This window comes from Octopus bimaculoides, chromosome 10, assembly GCF_001194135.2.
Source record: "Octopus bimaculoides isolate UCB-OBI-ISO-001 chromosome 10, ASM119413v2, whole genome shotgun sequence".
NCBI lineage: Eukaryota > Metazoa > Mollusca > Cephalopoda > Octopoda > Octopodidae > Octopus > Octopus bimaculoides.
Genome location: NC_068990.1, coordinates 7,036,677 through 7,061,676, shown reverse-complemented (window position 1 = coordinate 7,061,676; position 25,000 = coordinate 7,036,677). Strand labels below are relative to the sequence as shown.

General features: G+C 33.4%; 1 protein-coding gene across 1 annotated transcript in view; it reads right to left on the bottom strand.

Moving 5' to 3' along the window:
* Window positions 1–25,000, bottom strand: part of LOC106871452 (dynein axonemal heavy chain 5) — a 358,231-nt gene that overhangs the window by 301,171 nt on the left and 32,060 nt on the right. Inside the window, exons 4-9 of the mRNA XM_014917924.2 lie at window positions 22,155–22,187; window positions 15,108–15,170; window positions 9,113–9,187; window positions 4,902–4,976; window positions 2,210–2,287; window positions 194–355 (exon numbers count right to left, since the gene is read on the bottom strand). Coding sequence (XP_014773410.1) covers window positions 194–355; window positions 2,210–2,287; window positions 4,902–4,976; window positions 9,113–9,187; window positions 15,108–15,170; window positions 22,155–22,187 — 486 coding nt within the window. The remainder of the gene's footprint in view (window positions 1–193; window positions 356–2,209; window positions 2,288–4,901; window positions 4,977–9,112; window positions 9,188–15,107; window positions 15,171–22,154; window positions 22,188–25,000) is intronic.

Genomic DNA, 25,000 nt, shown 5'->3' with positions numbered 1-25,000 from the left:
AAGTTATTGCAGACTCAGTTTCACCACTACAACGTTAATCCAGGCATTTTTACTCCAGGCAGTACCAAGCATTTTATGCATTGTGTGTGTGTGTGTGTGTATGGCTGTGTGGATTAAACTTAATTGTTGTGTTTATTAATGCCTCTATCCAATATCTTATCCAAAAGATTAGTTTCACTATAATCATCCTTACCTGCAATATTTCAAGCATATAATCAATCCTTTCTACAAATGTTTTTAATATTCCAGTTTCACTACAATCAATAACATGAAAATTTGTTTCAATACCAATATTGACGTCAGTAATTGCCTTATCTCCAATGCGTATGAAACCACAACATATTCCAGTGAGAGCCTAATAATTACAAAAGCAATATGTAAAAATGGCAATGAAACAACATATGCTCAATGAAATATGATAATTATGACTACAAAATATGCTGATAGCTAATCAGAAGAATAAAGCAAGATAGAAAATATCATAAATTATATGTAATTTCATATATATAGATAGATAGATAGATAAGGAGAATAGCCACCAAGGTGGATTCCTAATATGCTAGATGAATGGTAGCTATTCCTCTTATTTATATATGTAATATAAATCATAGTCCTTGGATATTTATGTATGCTAGCCACTGGTGTAAATTAATATTAATTAATAATACTAATTGCTACCCGCAATATTTAATTTCTATATATATATCAAGTTGAGGTAAAAGTTTGTGCGCCATGTTAAAATAATGCTCTTTTATACATTTTGTGGTGTGTGTGTGTTTATTCAGTTCATGTCATGTTCAATGGTGACTCACTGTGTTCATCAAAAACGCTCCTTGTTTCAACAAGACAATGCAAAGCCGCATTCTGCCAGAAAGACTAGTGACAAGATTGAAGAACTGGGATGGTGTGGAAGTTCTGGAATTGGTACTTTGACCAAATCCAAAAGCTTGCAGATCGTTGGCGGAGAAAATGATGGTCTTTATTTTGAAGAATAGTTTTTGTTGTTTTTTTATAATTTCTTGCATAAAAAAATCATTATTTTAACACGGCACACAAACTTTTTCCTCAACCTAGTATATATATATATATATATATATATATATATATATATATTTCAATATATTATAAATTAACTACCAACAAAAATAATTGGTAAGCTAACTCAAAAAATCATCACCAAAATATATCATTTAAATATATACGTTTTTGCGTCGTAACTCCTATATATTCATTTTCATTTTATCTGGTTTCAGCTCATGAGCTGTGGTCATGCTTGGGCACCGCCATTTAAAATTGGATGCTTACAGCACCTAGGTTTCCCAAGCGGTCACTCATCTAAGTACTAACTAAGCTCGATGTTGGTTAACTTTGGTGATCGGACGAGAACCGGTGCTTTCAACGATATATATATATACATACATATCTATATTGTGTTAATAAACTGACTCAGAATTACATTACTTAAAGTTTCACAAAAGTGAGAAAAACACTTTTGATCACTCAGTTGTCTTCTTTTGAGTAACACTGTTTTTACAGCTCCTTTGATTGTTTATTGGTTGATGTGCAAAGCTCAATTTTCATTCATTGGGAGGTAATATTTATTCCCATTTAAACGGTGGGATGGTTTCCCTTTTTCCCTGTCAAAGATGATACTGTCAAAGAATGCATTAACTTGATTGTTTGAGTGTAAAGAATGAGTTCTTTTACCTTTTTTAGTTTTTGGTGTTTGGGTGGGGATGGAGGACATTGCATAATAATTTCTTCCCCACTGTCAATTGACAAAGTGAAGTGAATGCAGAGTACCTTTCTGGGAATTTAATACTACATAAATTAAGAAAATCTTTCAGATTTAAGTGGAAATACTAAAGCATTGAAAGGTTACATTGTTGTATTCAAATGTAAATATTGATAAGCTGGAAAGAAAACTGGTGAAGAAAGTATTGTGATTGATGTGTAAAAATGTAGCAGGAAGCATTACAATGCAGAGAATATGATTTCATCAAAGGTGCAGATAAATAAAATCCTCAGGTGATACAGTAAAATTTATTGAGGAAGTGTTGAATGTTATGGCAAGAGCAAGGGTTCTGCATATTCTCTCTATTTGCATGTCTTATGCAGCCTGCTTCTCAAGAAAGGTTGCTCAAGTTTGATGTAGAGGTTACATTCTAAATAATTTGCAAGATAAAACAAAACTGAAATTAAACCAAACCTCATCATTTCCTGTTGTTATCAAAAACTGTTTTGCACCTTTACCACCAGCACCAGTTTTGTCTCCTGGTATTTCCGTCTGAAAAACAGTGCAAATGATATTTCAGTATGTCTCAATACAATTTACATTTTTCAGATACAAAGATTCTAATTACATTTCCTGATTACCCACCATCTCTCTCCCACTCTATCTCTCCTCCTATGACATCCATTTTTCCCCTAAATTCCTTTTGAAGGTGGTGGGGATGGTGTGGGAAGATTTTTATGGTTTTATTTTTAATTGTATCTTTTTAAATATTTTATATACATTTTAACTAGGAATACACTTAAACTATCATGCCCTGACAACTCACTACAACTACATTCTATCTCTTCTTTGCTGGTATTCACTTCAGAATTCTACAAGTGAAATTTCATATTGTAGAAGTTGTATTCAAAGTTGTTAGAAGTTGTCGTTTGACTATCAATGTAATGTTCACTGAATATATAAATGTTGAAAGACCTTTGATAAAATTCAGTCACCTTGTAGTTGTTATGATATTTTTAAAAAAATAATTTAAGTCATAAAATATTAGAAATGACATAGTTTTATTGAAATTGTCATTAAAATTTCTTATATCTCTCACAACAAAGATTCATCAATTATTCATAGAGAGGATCAGAAAACTTTACAAGAAAAACAAATTGAACAGTTAATTCTTTTGTACTCTAGAAACAAGCCCAAAATTTTGGGGGAGGGGGCCAGTCGATTATATTGACTCCAGTATGCAACTGGTAGTTAATTTATCAACCTCAAAAGGATGAAAGGCAAAGCCGACCTTGGTGGACTTTGAACTCAGAACATAAAGACAGGCGAAATATCACTAAGCATTTCACCTGGCATGCTAATGATTCTGCCAGCTCACCTGCCTTAAATTGAAGAGATAATTAATTAAGTAATGGGAGTGCAATTTTACTCTTGCGAACCTGTAAATCATGCTGATAGTCCTTGAATAACAATGGATGGATAAGTATACATCCTCTTAATAAGAAATGAAATTAATGATAAAATTATGGAGACATAACTGTCATGCTAAGGATGCACTCATCTCATTGAATGACAAGAAACAGCAGAACTTTTTGAGTTAATAAAGATCACATTTGAAGAAAGAATGGAAAATATTCCATTACTGCTGAGAAGCAGTAATGGAAAAATAGCTTCAGTATCATCACCATCTTCAATTCTTGTCGTACAAAGAAATCATGCAATCAACACCGTCTGTAAAAGACATATCTAAAACATGCACTGCTAAAATTATTGATCTCTGTGTAGTAGTTTGTGAGGTCGAAAAAACATGTGCAATGGTGTTTTTGATTGTCACAGAACAACTGAAAGATGGATATCAGTTTCTTGGTTCAGCTTCTACACCATTTCCCAAGAAAGCAAGATGTCTTTTGGAAATATTCAACCTCAGATATACAACTTGTAGCTGATTATCAAATTATTTTCTATAACACCGATGGTGAACAGAAAGGTTTTCATACAGCTTCTACTAGAATAGATATGAAATTCAACTTGAAGAATTTTGAAGTGACTATCAGTCAAGAATTGAGAATATCTGGTTGCAGTTGATGCTGTCTAAGCATGATACTTATAGAGCATACCTAGTTGAAATGTATATAAAAAAGTACAAATGAAAATAAAACCATATTATAATTCAATCACTCCACACCTGAAAAATAAGGAATTTAGGGAGAAAAATGTGAGAAAAAAATGAGTTTCAGAAAAAATAATATGCAAAACATTACTGTTGTTAAAATTTGGATCAAGATGGTTTTTGGCTTACCTGCTGATGAATTTTGACAAAAGCAATTTTCATTGTCATTTTTTTTCTTTCCTTTTTTTTTTTTTCAACCAAAAGAAATTCTAGACCCAAAAGGTAAAAAATTTATCTTCTACACCCATTTTCTATCTATGTAAGATTGTGAAAGATTATAGAAGGTTTATAGAAGTATCTGTAAAAGTTTATGGAAGATACTAGCAACCAAAAAAAAATTGGGAATTAGTACGTTTTTGAAGCAGAAAAATAGTTCAGATCTCATGTACACATGTACAGTTGTAGGCAGTTGGTATATGTAGGATAAAATTTTTTAGTTTAATGTTAACCAGTAGAGAGCCTTGCCTGCAGCAATAGAAAGTCAGTTTTCTTGTTAAGGGATATCTCTGGCTCTTGCAATATGTCCAATTTTCAATGAGATAGTTTCCAATTCCTTAAATAATGTATACATACATATGCACACATACATGTGTGTGTGCATAAATAATCTTCAGTAACCCTACAAGTGTATGGTTTTTGTAAACATACATTTAGCCTAACTATGAAAATGTAGACACAGGTTCTTTGCTATGTCACTTAAATTTTTCTCTCATAAAACAACTGCCTTTAGTAGATTAGATATTGTACCATAGTAGATTAGATATTGTACCATAGTACTAAAGCTCATAAGGCGGCCATGGGTAACCTGAAGCCTGCAGGAGTTTCTGAATGGCACACCTAATGAAACATTACCTTCCCTTTTTTAGCAGTACCATCCACCTGATGATGAGGCATGTCTCATGCAGCCTGTTTCTCAAAAAAGGTTGTCCAAGCCTGATGTAGAGATTACATTTTAAGGAATTTGCAAGATAAAACGAAATTGAAATTGAGCCAAACCTCTTCAGTTGCTGTAGCCATAAAAAACTGCTTTGCACCTTTACCACCAGCAGTTTTGTCTCCTGGCATATCCGTCTGAAAAGCAATGCAAATGATAGCTACATCTCAATACAATTTACATTTTTCGGATGCAAAGACTCTAATTATATTTCATGACCCCCACCTCTTTCCCTCTCTGTCTCTCCTCCTATGACATCCATTGACAATCCCAGACCTGCTGCATATAAGTATCAACAGTGTTATTTTCATTTTGACAACCATTTTTCTATGTTGTTATTTTTCACAGTCCTGCAATGTTTTGTCTGTATGATCTTTGAAAATTAGAAACAAAATGTACAAATGATTTTGCCAATGGAAATTTCTCATTCCTTTCTTTTAGTTTTTGTTGTTTGGTCTTTGAATAAACCTGATCCAGCAAACATATGACCAAATGTGCCTCAGCCTTACCCTCCCATTATTATTATATTTTTTTTTGCCATTGTATATCAAAGCCTACATTATATACTGTAAATAATTTTTTTAGATGGCAGGTTGTTAGAGGAAGATTTTACTGCTATCTTTTGTGGATGATTGATGACAAGGAGGCTCACTTGTTTGCTTGACATTCCTGTTGTTCAGTCAATTTCTAGAATTGGTAAAGAAAAGACAAGTCTGAGTTGTTGTATAGGACCAAGATCTATTTTTATGACCGTCTCTGAGAATCATAGCGTAAAATGTATTTTGAACTTACTCTTCGTTTCAAAGCACTTAGAAGATATTTTCTATACTAAATAGAAACAGGTTTTATTAATGGGAGCATTTGAATTCAATGAAAGACTTAACATTTACTGAGAAACCATCACCACCTTGAGCATGAGCTTACTGCTTCATGTTACATATTTGTAGTTAGGTCAACTAGCATGTCAAGAGGTATTTGCCTTTGCTAGGAACTCAGCACATCACCTTAGCTTTTAAATATCAAAACTATTTTCCTCCAGTCAATATGTCAAGATTAAAAGTAGAAGATAGTGCTAAATATTTTGCCAATTCAATAACTAAATTTTTATTACTCCATACTTTCCAAAATGAATCATATAAATCCATATTAGAAATGGCTCTGAATTACTTCACAATTGAAAATACGCTTTTGTTTATAAAAAGTTAAACTTATATTTTCTGAATATGAAAAGGAGGTATTTTATATGCATCAGAAACAGTTTGATTAAATAAATCAATTCTATAAATTTAGGTAGATTTATTAACGCATTTATGAGAAGGGATCAATGAAACAAACTTACAGGACTAATTCAAATATATTTAATCTATTAATTCTTTTCTCCTATACTCCTGATTCTAACAACAGGGCCAATCTATTGATATAATTCCTACTATCTTCATGCTACTATTCAGGTTTTATTTTTATTTAATGCATATTAGCCACAATCGCAAAGCTAATACAGAATTCAGCATTGCATACAAAAAAAAAAAAATTTTATAATGCAAAAACTAGTTCTGCCTAACATTATACTTATTGACAGCTACATGGATAGGGTAATTTGAAATGAAGAGTTCAAATTACCACAAACAAGAGTGCAGTGACAGAATATGGATTGTCAACTTCTCAAATGGTTATCCAGTACCCTATTAAAACAGTCATCCATACTCTTTCAAGTATTCAACTAATTAATGCAGAAGCATTAGGAAAACTAATTAGAAATAATTAAGCAGTGAGACAAAACAAATATTAGCTTACAACTAATATTCTCTTAATTATTTTGGAAAATACAAACTACAATTTGAACATGTTCTAGGCTTATCACCTCATCAGGAAATCACCATACTTACCAAAATAGTGATGAGAAAATCTTTAAGTAAATATGTAAAATCGTCCAACCCATGCTAGCATGGAAAGCGGACGTTAAACGATGATGATGATGATGATATTTATTTGAACTGCTTAGTAAACAAATATATTATTATACTAATCATAGACATAACCCCAGAAATGAATTCCAGTCTAGAATAAATATAAACTTTATATTTGATATTGACAATAGTATCTGTAAATTGAATACTGAAGAATAACTACCATATTTACATGTGTCACACCCTTAATTTACTGCTAAATCTTTGGCACAGATTTCTTTTCTTTTCATATTCAAACTTGCAATTATAACTGATGATAATAATTAACCTTTCATGTGTCAACAAAATAAACAGCCATGTTAAAACACATTTATTGACATACAAACTTAATTACAAACAATAATATTGTTTGTAAAATGGAAAACAAGGAAATAAAATTGCTATGCAAGCTACAACTAGAAAACAAGGAAATGCACAACAAAATATAAAAATTGAATATCAAATAAAATTCAATAATTCTGAGTCAAGTAAAACTACATTAAAACTCAAATTAAAATCAAGAAAATATCAATTTCAAATAACCATATCATATATTAAAATCAATTAAAACCAATTAAAATTCTTCAAAACTGATATCTTCATCGCTGTGACCAAAATGTTTATTCAAGTCCTTCTCTGTAATTTCCTCATCTCCCAGTATGGAGTAGAAATGTCAGTTGGTCACCATCTTGGTCTTCGTTGTACTCCCAAAGACAATTATTCTCTGTTCCTTCCATCTTGTTAAATATTCTTGTATTGAGAGAACAATTTTTATTGACCATATTACATGGAATAACATCCCAGGCACTCTTCACCTTTGAACTTGCATCCTTGAGTTTGCTTGCCTCTGTCAATTGTTGCTCATCTGGAGCCATCAACATCGTCCATTTCTGATACTCTATCTTTACATAGTTTGTTCAACACCACATCCAAGGGCTGTAACAAGGATGTAAAACCACCTTCTCCGCCTTGTGAGCACAGAAATGGCCCCATAGAAGTAGAACTTTCCTCTTTAGAAATGTATCAGGTTTCGCATTCCACATTTTAGCTAACTAGATTTCCATGCTGTCTTCATCCATCCACCCATTGGGATGACAATGCACTCCTACTCCAGTTGCTAACTTTTTCACATTTGCAGTGATTTCCTTATTAAATATCGGTATTGGGTTTAGCTTAGTACCAAATAGCCATACATCCAAGCAATACTGTGAAATAGGTCCTTTTGAGGCCTTTTTTTGCATACTAGTATAGTCTTCTTTCCTCTGGGCAGTTGCAGGTAGATTAAAGTGCAAAGGCATTTCAACAATATTACTTATCTGGCTAACTTCAAAATCAGATTGTTTTCTTTACTTGAGGGAAAACATGTGGAAGGTAAATATCTAAGTCACGAGGCAGTGTCTGACATATCTTTGTTTTCTGTCAGTGACTGAGTCCATTTCTTTTCATAAATCCATACAAAGCCTTGAATGAAGAATCTGTGTTAATCTGGGCAGGCATCTGGACAAATCTGCAGTAAAGCCATGATGAAACCAGTACTCCTTCAGTTCCTTCAGCTTTTTATCCATTTTATTTTTTGTTTCTCAGTCTCTGGATGGTGGGTTTGTTTCCTTTTGCCTGCTCTTTTAGGCATTTTTAGTGTAACTTCCTTTTGTTTTCACCAATCTCTTACAAGCAGTTCTGAAACTGTAAATGCCCTTTCATCAGCTCTGTCACCATTCAACTCAGACCTGGAGCTTGAAATTTGCATTGCATGAAGAACCTTTTCTCTCAACACCAACAATAGCCATTATGACAAAGCTATCACCCAAAGAAAACTTTCTCCTTTATAGAACTAGTTGTTGAATTGAGAAAGTTATCACAGCTAATTATTAGAATATTCAGCATAATTCAAAGACCAATTTTGCCAGTAACCATTTTCATACATTGATATCAACAGTAATTTATTCAAAATAGTAGCACCTGAAGCTCTTCATTCATTGGAACTCTGACATCTCAAGCAACGTTAGTTGTCTCAATATTATATAATGACAATTGATAAGATAAATGATTTATAAGATGCGATTTGTGTTATCAAAAATACATGGGTATTAATCTAATAAAATTTAAGTGGAATAAAATAAGTTGTTTGTAGTTCAACTGAACATGGCACAAGGTAGTAATGATCATAAATAACCTGATTAGCAGGAAAGTAGGATGCATACAACCAAAGTTTTAGCTTTGCCCCATGTATAAGTTGCATCACAGTTTTTGGTAGCTAAAATCAAGTATAAAATAGTGTGACTTATACACAGGTAAATATGGTAAATAAATTTTCACTTAGTACTTACCTTGGGTTGGTCTTGGTAGAAGAATAACAGTTTTTTGTTCCCTTTGGGTGCAAGAAAACTTTTTATCAAATGAAACTAGAAAAGAGAATTAAAGCAATATCATTGTATTTTAGAGGAACAATCCTATATACAAACACATACAAGGGGGTGCTGAAAATGTCCTGGCTTTAAGGGTACTGCAAAGGCCTGACTGGAGGCCCAATCTTCCAAGTTTTTTTTACAGGGCTTAGAAAAACTGAAGGACTGTTACAATAAGTGTTTGAATCTGAGAGAGGAATATGTTGAATAAAATCATAACTGATCCTCCTTTATTTTTTTTTACCCAAAAGCCAAGAACTTTTCAGCACTCCCTCCTATACATGCACACAAATGTACACACACATACACGTGTTTATATATGCTTGTGTGTGTGCAAAATTAATATTTGAGGTAACATTGATATTGATTTTTGTTTGTTATGTATTTGCACACACACACACACACACACACACACACACACACACACATACACATACACACACATACATATTTGTATGTATAAATATATATATATATATGTACATACATACATATATACACAAATCATACATATATATGACTTATGTATGTATGAGGGACCTGATATTGTATCAGAGTTATAAAATAATGACATAAAATGAAAATAAAAAATGAAGTAACAATAATATCATAGTATATTAAAGTATATAAAAGTAAGGAATATAAAATAAAATTGGATGTAATTTTTGAAGCCTAATTAGTACATTCGATTTTTCATGTGATATATTTGGCCTCACAATTCATTGGAAAAAAAATTAAAACTGTTGTAATGCATCAATCTACCCCTGGAGAACAATTCAATGCACCTCAGATACTGGTTAAGAGTACAGTGCTTAAAGTGGAGACTTCTTCTGAATATCTGGAAACCTAGATGCAGAAATCACCTTGCATATTGAAAAGGCAGCAAAAGCCTAGAATCTAGTCACAGCTCCATATCAAAACTGATACTAAGATCATGGAATATGCCTTATTTGTTCACTCTGCACTGGTGTATTCTTCTGAAACTTGAATAATATGCAAGTGTCATGTAAAAATGTTGGAAAGCTTTCATCAGAAATTCCTCTGCCACATACTCAGTATAAGCTAGTTCTCACCAATTCCTGGTACTGAGTTTTCTTGCTGAAGCTAAGACCACATCATTCTCAGTTATGTTTATCAAGAATCAACTACAATGAACAGGCCATCTCATCCATATGGATGATGAGTGTACCCAACAAAAAATGCTTCATGGTGAGCTTATACTGGGAAAGAGTGAAAATAGTAAGCTAAAGTAAAGATACAAATATACTTTGAAATCAAATTTGAAATGCCTTAAATTAGTTAAATTAGTGAACTTGATAGAGTTAAGCATACTGAAATGAAAAGAACAGTTCATAAAAATGAGATTAATATTAATATCGTTTTGAGTGTTTCTTATTGTTTCTTTAAAATGTTCTTATGCACAAAAGTACGCATATCTCATGTTGGTATAAGACTGCACCAGTGAACCCAAGCAGGTAAGGCAAACACGAACTGTTGGAACTTCATTTCAGATGACCAGTTTCAATGTCATTTTTGTCAAAATAAACCTGCAGATAATGTACAGGATTGAAGCAGCACTTGAACATTCACAATAAACAAGCAGAAAATGGAAGCCAGTGCTGAAATGAGACATTGCTGCAGTATTTGAAGATCAGCTCTTCAAACACACTTGGAGCTCAAAAGTCATTTAAGATCCCACACTATGAAAAAAGCAATTATCAGTACAAGAAGAGGTCAAGCTCTGCAAGGAAGAGACAGCCACCAAATACAGGTATATGTTAGAACCATGAAATTTACAACTTCCACTTTTACTGTTGAATCAGTAAATTACATTGGTTATTTGTAGCTTGCTATCAAGTTTACATTCTTGTGGTGCATTGATAAGAAGGGTTTTGATATATCATAAGTGTCAGTTCATTCTTTGATGTGATAAACACACATGGACATGCACACATGGACATGCACACACACACACACACACACACACAAAGGTGCAGTTTGGCCAAATGTTTAAGAAGGAAGAGTATTATCAGTGAACATGTAATTGCATACAATGGCATTACTTGATATCAAATAAATTATAATCTCAAATAATTAGCAACACCCAAGAAATAAAATAGTTTTCCTCCAGCGAGTCAACCTTTCAGCATGAAATGTAAGAATGCAAAAATTAAAAAAAGTTGGTTACAATTAGCAGAATTAATAAGAGGTTTACCAAAACCAATTTTAAAAGAGTTGTTAAACCAATAAACAAAAAACCCTCAGTATTGGTATAGCCAAGCTTAACTTTCAAACCAATGATATTTTAACTAAATATTGTCTATCATATCATTGTTATGATAGAAATCATTTGTCTAAAATCACATTAGTTTAAATTGTTATTTTACACCTCAATGGTTTTGCATTAGTCACGTGTAGTTTATTTATTTTCTATACTATTCTTTTACGAAAATGAAAGGAAGAAATTATAAAAAGTGGAGGAAATAGAATAGAATAGAGATGAATGTGAGATGATAGAAAGGAAAAAATGTGAAGTTAAACAGTTAAAGAAAGAAGAAAAAATATCTACAGCAAAGTACGAAACATTTAGGATTGTGGTTTACAAAAAAAAACATTAAAATGTAAATATATATTTATAAAGTGTAAAAGACCCTGTTTAGTCATGAATGACCATGGGATTGCCCCTAGAAAGTTACCCTCTGAGAAACAAGTCCAGGAAAGATTATGTATGGAAGATCACTTGTTACCCAAGCATACCAGCCTTCCGTCTCCATGCCATTGATGTTATCCAAGGGAAAGGCAAAGGCTGATATAGCTTGGCACCAGTGATGTTGCAGCTCATTTCTACAGCAGAGTCAACTGGAACAACATGAAATAAAGCGTCTTGCTCAAGAAGAGCTCAACACAGAGCCTGGTCCAGGAATCAAACTCACTACCTCATGGTTGTGAGCCCAACACTTTAACCACTGAGCTGTGCACCTTCACATATATAATTATAAGGTAATATGAACTATCATCTCCTTATCTCTTATTTACAGTTGCTAAGTATATTGATTTCAAATTTTGGCACATGACCAGCAATTTCGGGGGGAGGGGTTAAGTTGATTGCATCAATCCCAGTACTCAACTAATACTAAATTCTATTAACCTCAAAAGGATGAAAGGCAAAGCCAACCTCGGCAGAATTTGAACTCAAAATGGGAAGACAGACGAAATGCCCCTAAGCATTTTCCCTGGTGTGCTAACAATTCCGCCAGTTCACTCCTTTACTGTTGCTAAGTATATTGATATTTGTTTTATTTGTTTTGGGTTCAATGTGGAAATTCCTTTCAATATTTCCAAGGAGAAATATTTGTAGTGAAATTTACTTAAATGGAAATTCCATAGGCAGCTTTATTTTTTGCCTTCCACCGGTTTCAGTCATTAAATTGAGTCCTATTCAAAACTATACAACAATTAATGTCTTGTAGCAGACAGCCCTTTTCCAACTCAAATCTGAAATATTTAAATTTAAAAATCAATACTACTGACAAGTAATATTACTATATTTGGTAATGTTGACCATATTTAAATTTAGCTGTATTCCTAAACTCTGTATGATATTTACTGATATTTTTATCAGTCAATCATCTTTGGTATCAGTTTTTGATAAGTGTTGACAGACCAAGAGAAAAGTTTAACTTAAGAACATTTTAGCAAGTTTATAAAAGCCCTGGATTTCTGCTCTCTGTAGGGACTTTTCTTACTGCAGCTAAATGCTGTGTGTCGTTAAACCTATGTATAAAAAAATATTTTTTATTCTTCAGCTTTATCTCTCAGAAATTATTCTTGTTGTAACTGCAGGCTATATCTTATGCCTATATGTGATATCTCAGCTCTTATCTGTTTACAATTTCATTACTTATTAATTTACATACATAACATGTATGCAACAAACTGTACATTATGTATATAAAAATGTTAGGTGCTATTAATATTGTTGAAGATAATGTTTTCTCCTCAGCTTGTTATAATTATTCATTATTCAACATTTGCATAACATAACCACAATTTCTTTTACAAATGATTAGGTGCTGGTGCCACATAAAATACACTGGTGATGGTGCCATGTAGAAAGTACCCAGTACACTCACTAAAGTGGTTGGCATTAGGAAGGGCATCCAACTGTAATCATCAACCAAAACAGACTGTAGAACCTGGTGCAGCCCCCTGACCTTACCAGTTCCTGTCAAGCCATCCAACTCATGCCAGTATGGAAAATGGACATTAAATGATATTTCGTGATAGTATTTTAAAATACATATGGTTTCAAATTATGGAATATTTGAAGTTCATTTCAAACACATTCTTTCCCATTTTCATAGATTTCATATTGAGGGAAGGTGGAAGCATACCTATATGCTTTTATTTTGATGTTTCTATCATAAGTCAGACAGAGACAATTAAAAGAAGACATCTTGATGTTCTTTGAGACGTTACAAATGATCTCTAAACACAAGAAGGATAGAGTAATTATTTTTAAAACCAAGTAAATTATTATCCTTGAAAGCTATTTAGCATTGCGTGTCAATTAAATCCTAGCTATGTATTCCTATTAACATAATTAAAAATAACAAATCTTTTTTATCATTAAACAAAATCTGTCTACCACTGCATTTCAAAAATGTAGGTAAAAGTAAGCATTCTATCTTGATGCCTCTTGATTGATTTTAGAGGTCGATTATTACTTGAACTGAAACAACTGTTGCTATATAAACTAAAGTTATGAAAGTATTAAGGATGACTCTGCTAATGATAACAATAGTGCTAATGAAGCTGACTATGCAGATAGATATTCTGGTTGTTTCTTTGTATTGTGCTCAGAATAATTGTCTTTCATTATTTCTTTTCCTATGCTTTCCTTTTTTTTTTTTAACATTAATATCAACATAATATTTTTTATGTACATTTTCTAATGGGATAGACATGTAGTAAAAATAGTACCTGTTCATAATGTCTGTATAAAAATAATAATGATAAGCAATAACGGTATGCACAACTTTATAGAATCAAAGTTTAAAATTATGCTGAAGTATTGGTTTACATGCCTTCATCTAGTAGCCACAAATTTTGTTCTTATAAAATTAGTATCTTAAGGAGGTTTAATTAGTTGAATAAAATAAGTTTATTTTGTTAATCCTAACCAGATTTGAACTCAACATATACAATAAGATGTCTCTTTGATACTGTATATATTATCCTAGCCTGTACTTCCTCATGTATGTTAAAATGAAAATTGATCAAACTTGCATTGAATAAATAATTCATAATAGTTAATAATTTTCATTATAACCTTCTGTTATTTTAACAGGAAATACAGCTGAAGATGTGTAATGTTCATGCCTTTCTCAAGTGAATGATGTGATATTAGGACAAAACTGATGCCAATCTGTCTTTGCTAATGCAATTCTAATAATACTTGCGCAGTCTATCAGTTCATGTAATTAGTAACTGATCAGATTTAAATATTGGTCTGACTCATTGATCAGACAAGGTTACTAGACAGAGTAAATTGCTGGTCAGAATAGATTATCAAGCAGAATACGTTGCCAGTCACTCACTTGCTGAACAAATATGGTGGTTAAGCAGAGTCACTTGCTGAACTGATTAAGTTGCTAAGCAGAATAGGTCACTGAACAGATTAAGGTGTTGAGTTTGCTAGATTACTGAGCAGAGCTGGCAGCCAAACAGCTCAGGCTATTGAGCAGACTAAATTACCAAACATATTCTGATAGGATTGAATTTGGCTGCCAACTTGACTTCTGATGGATTACACTTTGATGGGAATAGGATTTGAGTTGTGAGTAATAGTTAATGCTTGATTCAATGAAATTACAAATATATTAGTTGTGTGTCTGACATCAAAATAAGAAAATACCTTTTCATCAGCAACAACACAATTCTCAATAAATTCTGTCTCCAAATTCAATACTTCTGCTATCTGAATAAAAGAAAGCGAAAATGAAAAATATATACATTAATATAAAGTATCTTCAACATAAACTCTTTAATATACATTTTCTAAGGGTGCAGACTTCCTATAAAATGGTATAACTGTATTTCTACTGAAATTAGAAAAATTATAACAATAGCATTATGTAAAATTTCATGCCATCAAATTAAAAATCATACTGATGCTGATTTACATGCTTTCATAGAGAAACCATCATCATCATCATCGTTTAACGTCCGTTTTCCACGCTAGCATGGGTTGGACAGTTTGACTGGGGTCTGGGAAACAAGTAAAAGATTTCTAAAGGTGCTTATCTAATATTTGCAGCAGGTAATTATGTGTAAGTTATGCAAGACTGATTTTATTAACCAATTACAATTAACTGGGCATTGCATTTCAGATTATTTGTATTGAGGATATTTAAAATGTGTTGGACTATCATTGACAAAACTTTAAAATAGTTTTCATATCAAAGAAGTGTTAACCTGAGAATATTTTCATTCATAAGATATGTTTTTAAATTATCTTAATGAACATAATTTGTTTCTAGTTTCATGCTCAGACAGCTAATTTACTCTTAATTCAGCATAATTAACATTAATAAAGAAGTAAATTTGTTTCACAATTGAAAGATTTCCAGTAATCTTTAATTTCAATATCATTACTATAATTCCAAAATAAACTGACTAGATATTCAAACCTGATAGATTGAATTATATAAATAGATATACATAGACACAGACACATATATGTACCTTAGAAACTATATTTTCTTTTCTGTTTGTAATTTTGTAGCTTTTACTGATTTCTTTAAATTTCTAGTTTAAATGATTTAAAAAGATATTACCATTTCAAATCATAAATCTTGTTATCATTAAATTAAAATGTCTATGTTGCTAGTATTCACATTAAAAATACAGTTAAACTAGAGTAAAACTGTTCTGAGATAAAAATTGATAAACTCTGCTAAGTTATGTTTTTTTTTTTAATTTGTGCTTCAAATATCAATGCAAACAGTCGATATAGTTGGATCAGAGAAAATTTTATTTTGCCTGGTACTGATAAAGTATTATGTTAATGTAATTTGAATATGCAACTTCCTTCACAAATTGAACTTAAAATTCATAGTCTTCACAGCACTTGTTAACCAAGCAGAAGCATCTAGCACTTAAGAAAATACTTAATAAATGAATTTTTTTTGATTGAATGTACTTAATTAGGCTTAACTAATCTAAAGTGCGGTGAAAATAAGAAATCATCAAATTTAAGCATTTAATTTTCTCCCACTACATTTTCAGTTCAATTCACCTTGAATTCTTGTTTTAGTTTTATTTACAATTCAATGAAAAAGGTATCAACAATGCAATATAGCTGACCCTTCTGACTACACCTCCTTTCCTGTCAAATTTGACTTGATCCTAATTTTGTTTTGTAAATCCCAATTGCACTTGGAAGGAGGGATTGTTATATTAAGCTGATATATGGAATATATTCTATTTCTATGTCATTTTATATTAATAAACATGTATACCATGCTTGAGGAGACATATTGAGTCAAGTAAACCAAGATCAAAATCAAAATCAAATCACATCACAATCAAATGGAAATTGTAGTTGTGACCAATACCAGTGCTGGTGGCACACAATAAGCACTATTCATACATGGGTCGCTGCCAGAGCCACCTGACTGGGTCCCTGTGCTGGTTTGGCTTAACGTCCTGAAGGAATCAGAACATTTGGAATGTTTTGTACATTCTGATACAGCTAATATGCTTCCATCTTCCTTCTCTAACTCACACCAGATTTTGTGTACAAAAGATTATGTAACTTTCAGAAAATGAGAAGTTTCTAAATCACCAAGCTTAGCCTTCAAAGCCACAATCCCAACATGCCTTTACATTTAATTAGTGAGCATAGGGCCTGTCATTGTTATTTTCTGAGATAGAAGTTCAATAAAAGCTAGTCAAACAGAATAATGACTAAAAATACACGTCCTCAAATACTGTCCACACCCTGTATATATATATATATATATATATATATATATATATATATACATATACATACAAGTAGCTAATTAAAGCTTGGGTGTACACCTGGTAGTATGCTGATTAAAGCACACTCGTTGTCTATGGCAACCTGCTATCATCCACGGTATTGATATAAATGCCACTGGATCTACCTCAGGAATTCCACAGTATTTGTCAAGTATATGCAGTAGAATAATATTATAATAAATAAGAAATAACAGAATATATCATATTTCAGATCAGCTTCATAGAGGCTTGTAAAACAGCAGATAAATCAGAAGTGTATTTTTATCTCTAAAATTAAATTACCCCGGTTTCAATCACAAAATATTGGTTTCCTAACTGTAAATTTATGCTAAGCAAATCTAATAAACGCCAGTATCTAAGGGCATATATATATATATATAATAAATGGAATTCATGGGTTTCTTTATTAATATATATATATATATATATATATATATATATATATATATATATATATATATATATATATATATATATATATATATATATATGCCCTTGGATATTGGCATTTATCAAATTTGCAGAGCATAAATTTATATTTAGGGAACCAATATTTTGTGATTGATACAGGGGTAATTTAATTTTAGAGATAAAATACACTTCAGATTTTGTTTTACAAGCCCCTGTGAAGCTGATCTGAAATATTATTTATTTTGTCATTTATCATTTATTATTATGTAATTCTCTTCCTGTTCCACTGTTGAAATAATTTCCAAAAGAAAAGATAAACAATAACAACATTTCTTATTAACTGAGGTAATTAAATACCATTTAATATACACCTTCCATACCTAAAATAGCAATTTTTCTTTTATATTTCAGTTAAAATATGGCAAAACAGGAAAACAGACATGAAGATAATGAAATGTAACAAAATAAAGAAAATATAATTACGCATTAGACTTCTATACATTAATATCTGACTTCAAAAATTGTGTTAATTAATACTGCTTTTGTGGAAATTTCAATCACAGATAATATAATTAATCAATTACAGACAAATTGAGTGAAAAGTTATTGAAATATATATTAAAGCAAATGTATTTCTGATATCCCTCAAAGAAATAAGGAAGTGATGAAAATGGCTTCATAAGCATATTTGAAATGAAGAAGAAAGTGTGATTCTTTTATGCATTATTAAAACTGATACCAGAAAATACAGTACACAATGAATGACTCTAATAAACTTACAAACATTCAACCAATTACCTTCTCAATTGCTAAGTTTTAATCAGTAGGATCAGTAAGATTAGAATGAGAATTACGTAACTGGGTAAATTTATATCTGTACAATGTGGATTTACATCATCATCATCATCATCATCATCATCATCATCATCATCATCATCGTTTAACGTCTGCTTTCCATGCTAGCATGGGTTGGCTGATTTGACTGAGGACTGGTGAACCAGATGGCTACAATCTGATTTAGCAGAGTTTCTGCAGCTGGATGCCCTTCCAATCTGGTTTAGCAGAGTTTCTACAGCTGGATGCCCTTCTTAACGCCAACCACTCCGAGAGTGTAGTGGGTGCTTTTAAGTGCCACCGGCACGAAAGCCAGTCAGGTGGTACTGGCAACAACCATGCTCAAAATGGTGTATTTTACATGCCACCTGCACCGGAGCCAGCCCAGCAGCACTGGCAACGATCTTGCCGGGGCACAGGTGCCATCACGATTTTACTTTCGCTTGCCCCAACAGGTCTTCGCAAGCCGAGTTTAGTGTCCAATGAAGGAGACAACATTGGCATGGGTGCAAGTCATCGAATTTAGTTCGATTTCGATTTCACTTGCCTCAACAGGTCTTCGCAAGCGGAGGAGTTTACGTAGTTAAATATGAATATTATGATAATAGTTGTGATTTAATTAAATATGTAACATATAGACACATATAACATTACACTCTAAAGGAAACTGTACAATAATAAAAATATGTAATAATGAATGATGGAGATCAAAGCTCAGTTGTTTAGTTAGGTATGGAGGTTATCATCAGTTTTCCATTTGAAATACAACTAAAAAAATATTTGAATAAAAGGACATACATTTATTTATTAAATCCTTTCTATCAGAGAAACAGTGTTAGAAGATTATATATTGGCACCTCACATATAAAATACATTTCAGTACTCCCATCATCTACAACCATATTTTGAAGTGCATTCTGAACTGGTCAAATGTAGATGTATATACTTAGACTTTGCAAGTAGACCATGGGATGATATGTCAGAAGCTATGTTATTTCATCAATGTTGGAAAACTAGGCAAGTTACAACACTGTAAGGAATTGAAGTTTAGTTGTTACAGTGTTCACCTTCCATGCTGGTATGGGTTGGACAGTTTGACAGGAGCCGGCTAGGCAGGAGCCGGCTTGGCAGGAGCCGGCTTGGCAGGAGCCGGCTTGGCAGGAGCCGGCTTGGCAGGAGCCGGCTAGGCAGGAGCCGGCTTGGCAGGAGCCGGCTAGGCAGGAGCCGGCTTGGCAGGAGCCGGCTTGGCAGGAGCCGGCTAGGCAGGAGCCTGCACCAGACTTCTTTGTCTGTTTGTTATCAAACTTTCTCCTCCATCAAATACTAAAGATGGAATAAATGTCTCAGCAGTATTGGATGGTGGTACTCCAGCAGTATCAGTGAGAATATTTGGGTCCTTATCATCAAATGCCTTTCTAAAATTGTATGCTGTTGCTCTGATCACCTCATTGTCAACTCCTGAGTTTACTGAGTTGTCTCCTTCGTGACCTTGCTGCCTTTAACTTAATTTAGCTTGCTTTAGATATTGTATGCTCTCTCTCTTTCTCTCTTTGTCTCTCTCTCTCTCTCTCTCTCTCTCTCTCTCTCTCAGTGATATAAATGGTGGGTATATGGGGATACAGCAGTCTCCTATTTTCCAGCTCACAGAGAGGCGGTACCTTTTCGTGTCAACTCGCTCTTTCCCAAAGTCAGCCTGTTGAGCCTTTCTGTACCCTAGTCCCTACTATCATTTCTATCACTGCTCTTCCTTACTTTTTTCATAAATATATTTCTCGCATTTCTGTACACTTTCTATTTATCATAAACATCTTACCCTCTTATTTTTTTATCTCCAATTTACTTTGTCTTTTTTTTTGACGTCATACTTATTTTTCAGGTAGCATTACAAATTTTTAATCAATTCTTAATTTGATAAACATATTAGAAAAAACATACTCAGACCTTCTTGAGTCACAGCAAATACAACTAATCTAAGTTGTTGTTTTGTCTAATGTTTCTTTTATATCTTTAAATATACACTCAAGTCCTATTAATATATATATATATACACATATACTCTACTTGCTTCATGGATTGTTTGCTATTTATCAAGGATCAAAATGACTATACAGTGCAACATGAGGTGGCTTGGGTCTTGTGCCTCACCCCAAATACACCAGACCTGCTATACCTTTCTCCTAATTCTTCCATCTTTGTTGAATTTGTAGCATCGATTCAGTTCCAAAAAATGTGACATTTCTTCCTTAAGTGAGGAGTACCCTTGATAAGTGATGAATCCTGTACTCAACTGGGACCAGACCATAAACTGTGCCACTATTCTCCTACTCTTTCTGTGCACACTTACTGACCTGACTCTATTTTCCTTCATCTGACCTGACTCTACTTTCCTTCATCTGACCTGACTCTACTTTCCTTCATCTGACCTGACTCTACTTTCCTTCATCTGACCTGACTCTATTTTCCTTCATCTGACCTGACTCTACTTTCCTTCATCTGACCTGACTCTATTTTCCTTCATCTGACCTGACTCTACTTTCCTTCACCGCATCCATCTTCTCATTGAAACACTCACCCACAACTTCCACATCCTACTCTTTGACCCAATCACTCATCTTTTCCCTATCATCTCTCCTTGCCTTTAAGAAAGTTAAGAATCTTCACAACCCCTTAGAAGCTCTCGGTCCTTAGCCACACAACACCCAGCACATCTAATTACATTTACTGCAGTGCAACACTTAGCTCTATATCATTAGTGTCAGAACTATCACCAGCCCCAAGTTACATTATATAACTTCATAGGAAATGCTTCCACAACACATCTACCAAGATCATCTACAGTATCAATTGTCAATTTTGTGGTACTCTTTATATTAATGAAACAGGCTGTCACTTTGCAGTTGGCTTTCACAAGCACATTCATTGTATTCTACTATGTATCCCAGGCCAGTCACTTCAACTCAAGGGGCCAATTCATTAACCATTTATCAGTGTCCAGCATTTCTACACACTATGGATTCATATACTAAAAGACAAAGAAATTAAAAAAACAAAAAGAGAAAAAAAAGTGCCACATTCAGCCTAAGGAACACAGCACTGATTGGTTTCATTTGGTCTAATTAAGCAGTTCTCATTTCACTTCTGCACTCTTCTTAGTATAATGACTACTACTTTATCCTTTAGCTCGCCTTTCTAATTTTCTCTCCACTTCGTTCTAACAATGTTTCTCTTCATCTTTCTCTTCATCTTTCTCTTCATCTTTCTCTTGCACTTTAATTTGTCTCTCTTTTCCTTGCCTTTTCTTTCTTTCTGCTTCTCTTATATTTCTCTCTCTTGCGACTTCCAGCTTTCTTTTCTTTTTGTTTTTTCTTGTATCTCAAATCCTAAAGAAAGGCTTTGTCCGAAACATAAAAAAAAAAAACTCTACTCCCAACAGAATATTAACTTTTACTAATAAGCATGACACTTGATGATGCACATCACCAGTTTCCTTGGTTCTGTGCTACATAAATAAATGTATGTGTGTGTGCATGCACACACATGTGCATGTGTAAATGAAAGAAATAGAGAGACAGACTGAAAGATGAAGACAGAAGTAGAATGACAAATAGAGAGAGAGAGTGGGGGTTCAAATGTCATTTAAATTTGTACAAAAGAGTAATTTAAAACTTACCAAGCTGAAAAAGTACCGATATTTTGAGTCAATCTGAAAATAAAATAAAATTAATTATTTCTGGACAATACAGTATTAGAGGCAAGTTATGTCTTCTTCTAATAAATAGTATCAGATTACATTTCAGTTTCTCAGAATATTCCTTTCCTTTTGGAGGGAGATGGCGGAGAAGAATACTGAACAACCAGTTTGCTCATAGAATCTTTATAAGCACAGAATATTCCTGTTCCCTTTCATTAATGCTCTACTGCTGGACATAATTATAACTTCTTTGTAGTCTAGCTTCAAATCAATCTGGATTCAGCAAATCTGTGTCCTTAATTTAGTCTTTTTTCTTCCTTTATTTACTTATTCATCTCTCTATTTTTCTCATTCCATCTTAAGTATGAATATGTGTGCCTTGTGTGTGTGTGTGTGTGTGTGCGTGTATGTGTGTGTGTGGGGGGGGTTCTTATGTATTATATTGTTTGTATCTGTGTCCTTTTTTCTCATTTTGTCTTTAGCTGCCATGTTGCATAGTGTGACAGTAGTTATTATTCCATTTGTGGTGGTTATTGAATAGTGTGGTGGTGTTATTGGTCCATTTATGTTGAGGCTCAATCTATCAACTACTATGTGTGTGGCCTCTGTTATCTGTCTAAGTGTCATATCTATTCTATGTATTGGTAATACCTTAACATCTACATTCTAATTGAGCATGTTGGTAGAGCACTGATGAGCTTTTCTCCTCTTTGAGCTCCCACCAACATTCACCAATCCACTAACCTAAGTTATGTGCTGTCTTCCCAATGTATGTTGTTGTCATCCTGTTTCTGCACCATCCTTCAGTACACTGTATGCTATAGCCTGCATTCTTAATCTAACAGTTAACCAGCTGAGTTCATCCTACATACTATAGTTGGAAACTAAGAATAATAAGGTCCAGATACTTCATTGCCACTATGCCAAACTCATGGCCTCGAAATACCTGGTTCACAAGAATGCAGCTTTGCAGACAACGCCAAGCTGAAAATCTTTATAGCAGACTTGGTAAGAGTGATGAGACATGTGTCTTGCATGTGTGACCCAACGAAATTAGACTCATACAACACTTTATTCACTGCATGCAGATCTTTGGCAACTGTCAAAGGGACAGGGTTAGAGTCTACAATGGAGCCAGGGCTAAGTACAAGGCCATCATAGAGAAAGATGAAAATGAAATTTGCCTGCTATACAGGGATAAATCCTAGAATAGCAATGAAAGGACCAAGAAGAAGATAGATAAAGCCAACTCATGGTAGGACAACCAAAAATACCAGAGTGTCATGTTTGGCAGCAAACTAGCATACCTTTTTAGGAAAAAATGAGATAAGGTAAATCTACAGATTAAACTACTAGAAAGGCCAGGGACCCCTATAAAATCCCCCATAAAAATAGAACATATCCAGTTAAAAGGTTTCCATTGACAGAGAACAACTGTATAATATGTAGGATGAACCCACAAGTTAACTGTAAGATTAGGAATGTAGTCTATAGCATACTGAGATACAGTGCAGAAACAAGACAACATACATTAGGAAGACAGCATGTAGTATAGGAGAGTGGATAGATGTTTACTGGTAGGAGCTCAAAGAAGAGAAAAGCACATCAGTGCTCTACCAACATGCTCAATTACAACATAAAGACTCAGTTAATAAAATAGATGTTAAGATATTATTAACACATAGAAGAGTCATGTCACTGAGATTACAGAGGCCACACACATAGCAGTTGACAGACCAAGCCTCAACAAAAAACATGACTGGAACAATAACAACCCCCACCACATTATGCAACATGACAATCAAAGACAGGATGAGAAAAAAAGACAGATACAAATAGTATAATACATAAAGCCATATACACACACACAAAAGACATGCATACACATACTTAAGACAGAATGAGAAAAAAAAATAGAGAAATGAATAGGTAAATAAATGAAAAAAAAAACTAAATAAAGGACATGAGTACAAACAGTATAGTAAGTGAACCCATATACACACACACAAAACACACACACACACACACAAAACACATACAAAACACATGCACACACACACACACAGATAATGATGCAAACGCATGTGCAGATAAGGATACACACCATACAAAGACAGAATGGACTAAAGAGAACAGGAGGAGATATGTGGGATGTAGAGTCACTGAAGAGGTCACAGGATGTATGACAAAAGATTTCAGACAAAGTACACTAAAATAAGAACAATGATAAAGCTGAAGTGAAGGATGAGTATAGAGTGCGTGTGGTTATTTGGCAAAAAAGAAAAAAAATGAAATGACCATCCTAACATATAACAATATCTGTTTCAACACATGATTTCAGATCAGAAGTCTTGCAAAACAAATGCATAAATGTAAAACAAAATCCTTAACAGTATCAAACTCTACATATATGATATTTACAACTAAAAGTATGATATAATACAAGGCATAGTGAGATACTTTTGATCTAGATGAAAAAAGTTATGATCAGTAGAATCTATATGACTTGACTCTCAATCCATAGACCACTGTTTGAGCAATGAATTCAAATACTTACTAATAGAAAACAAAAGAAGATATTCTTCCTGAAAACAGAGCTGAGTTTTCATCATCATCATCATCATCGTTTAACGTCCGCTTTCCATGCTAGCATGGGTTGGACGATTTGACTGAGGACTGGTGAAACCGGATGGCAACACCAGGCTCCAGTCTGATTTGGCAGAGTTTCTACAGCTGGATGCCCTTCCTAACGCCAACCACTCAGAGAGTGTAGTGGGTGCTTTTACGTGTCACCCGCACGAAAACGGCCACGCTCGAAATGGTGT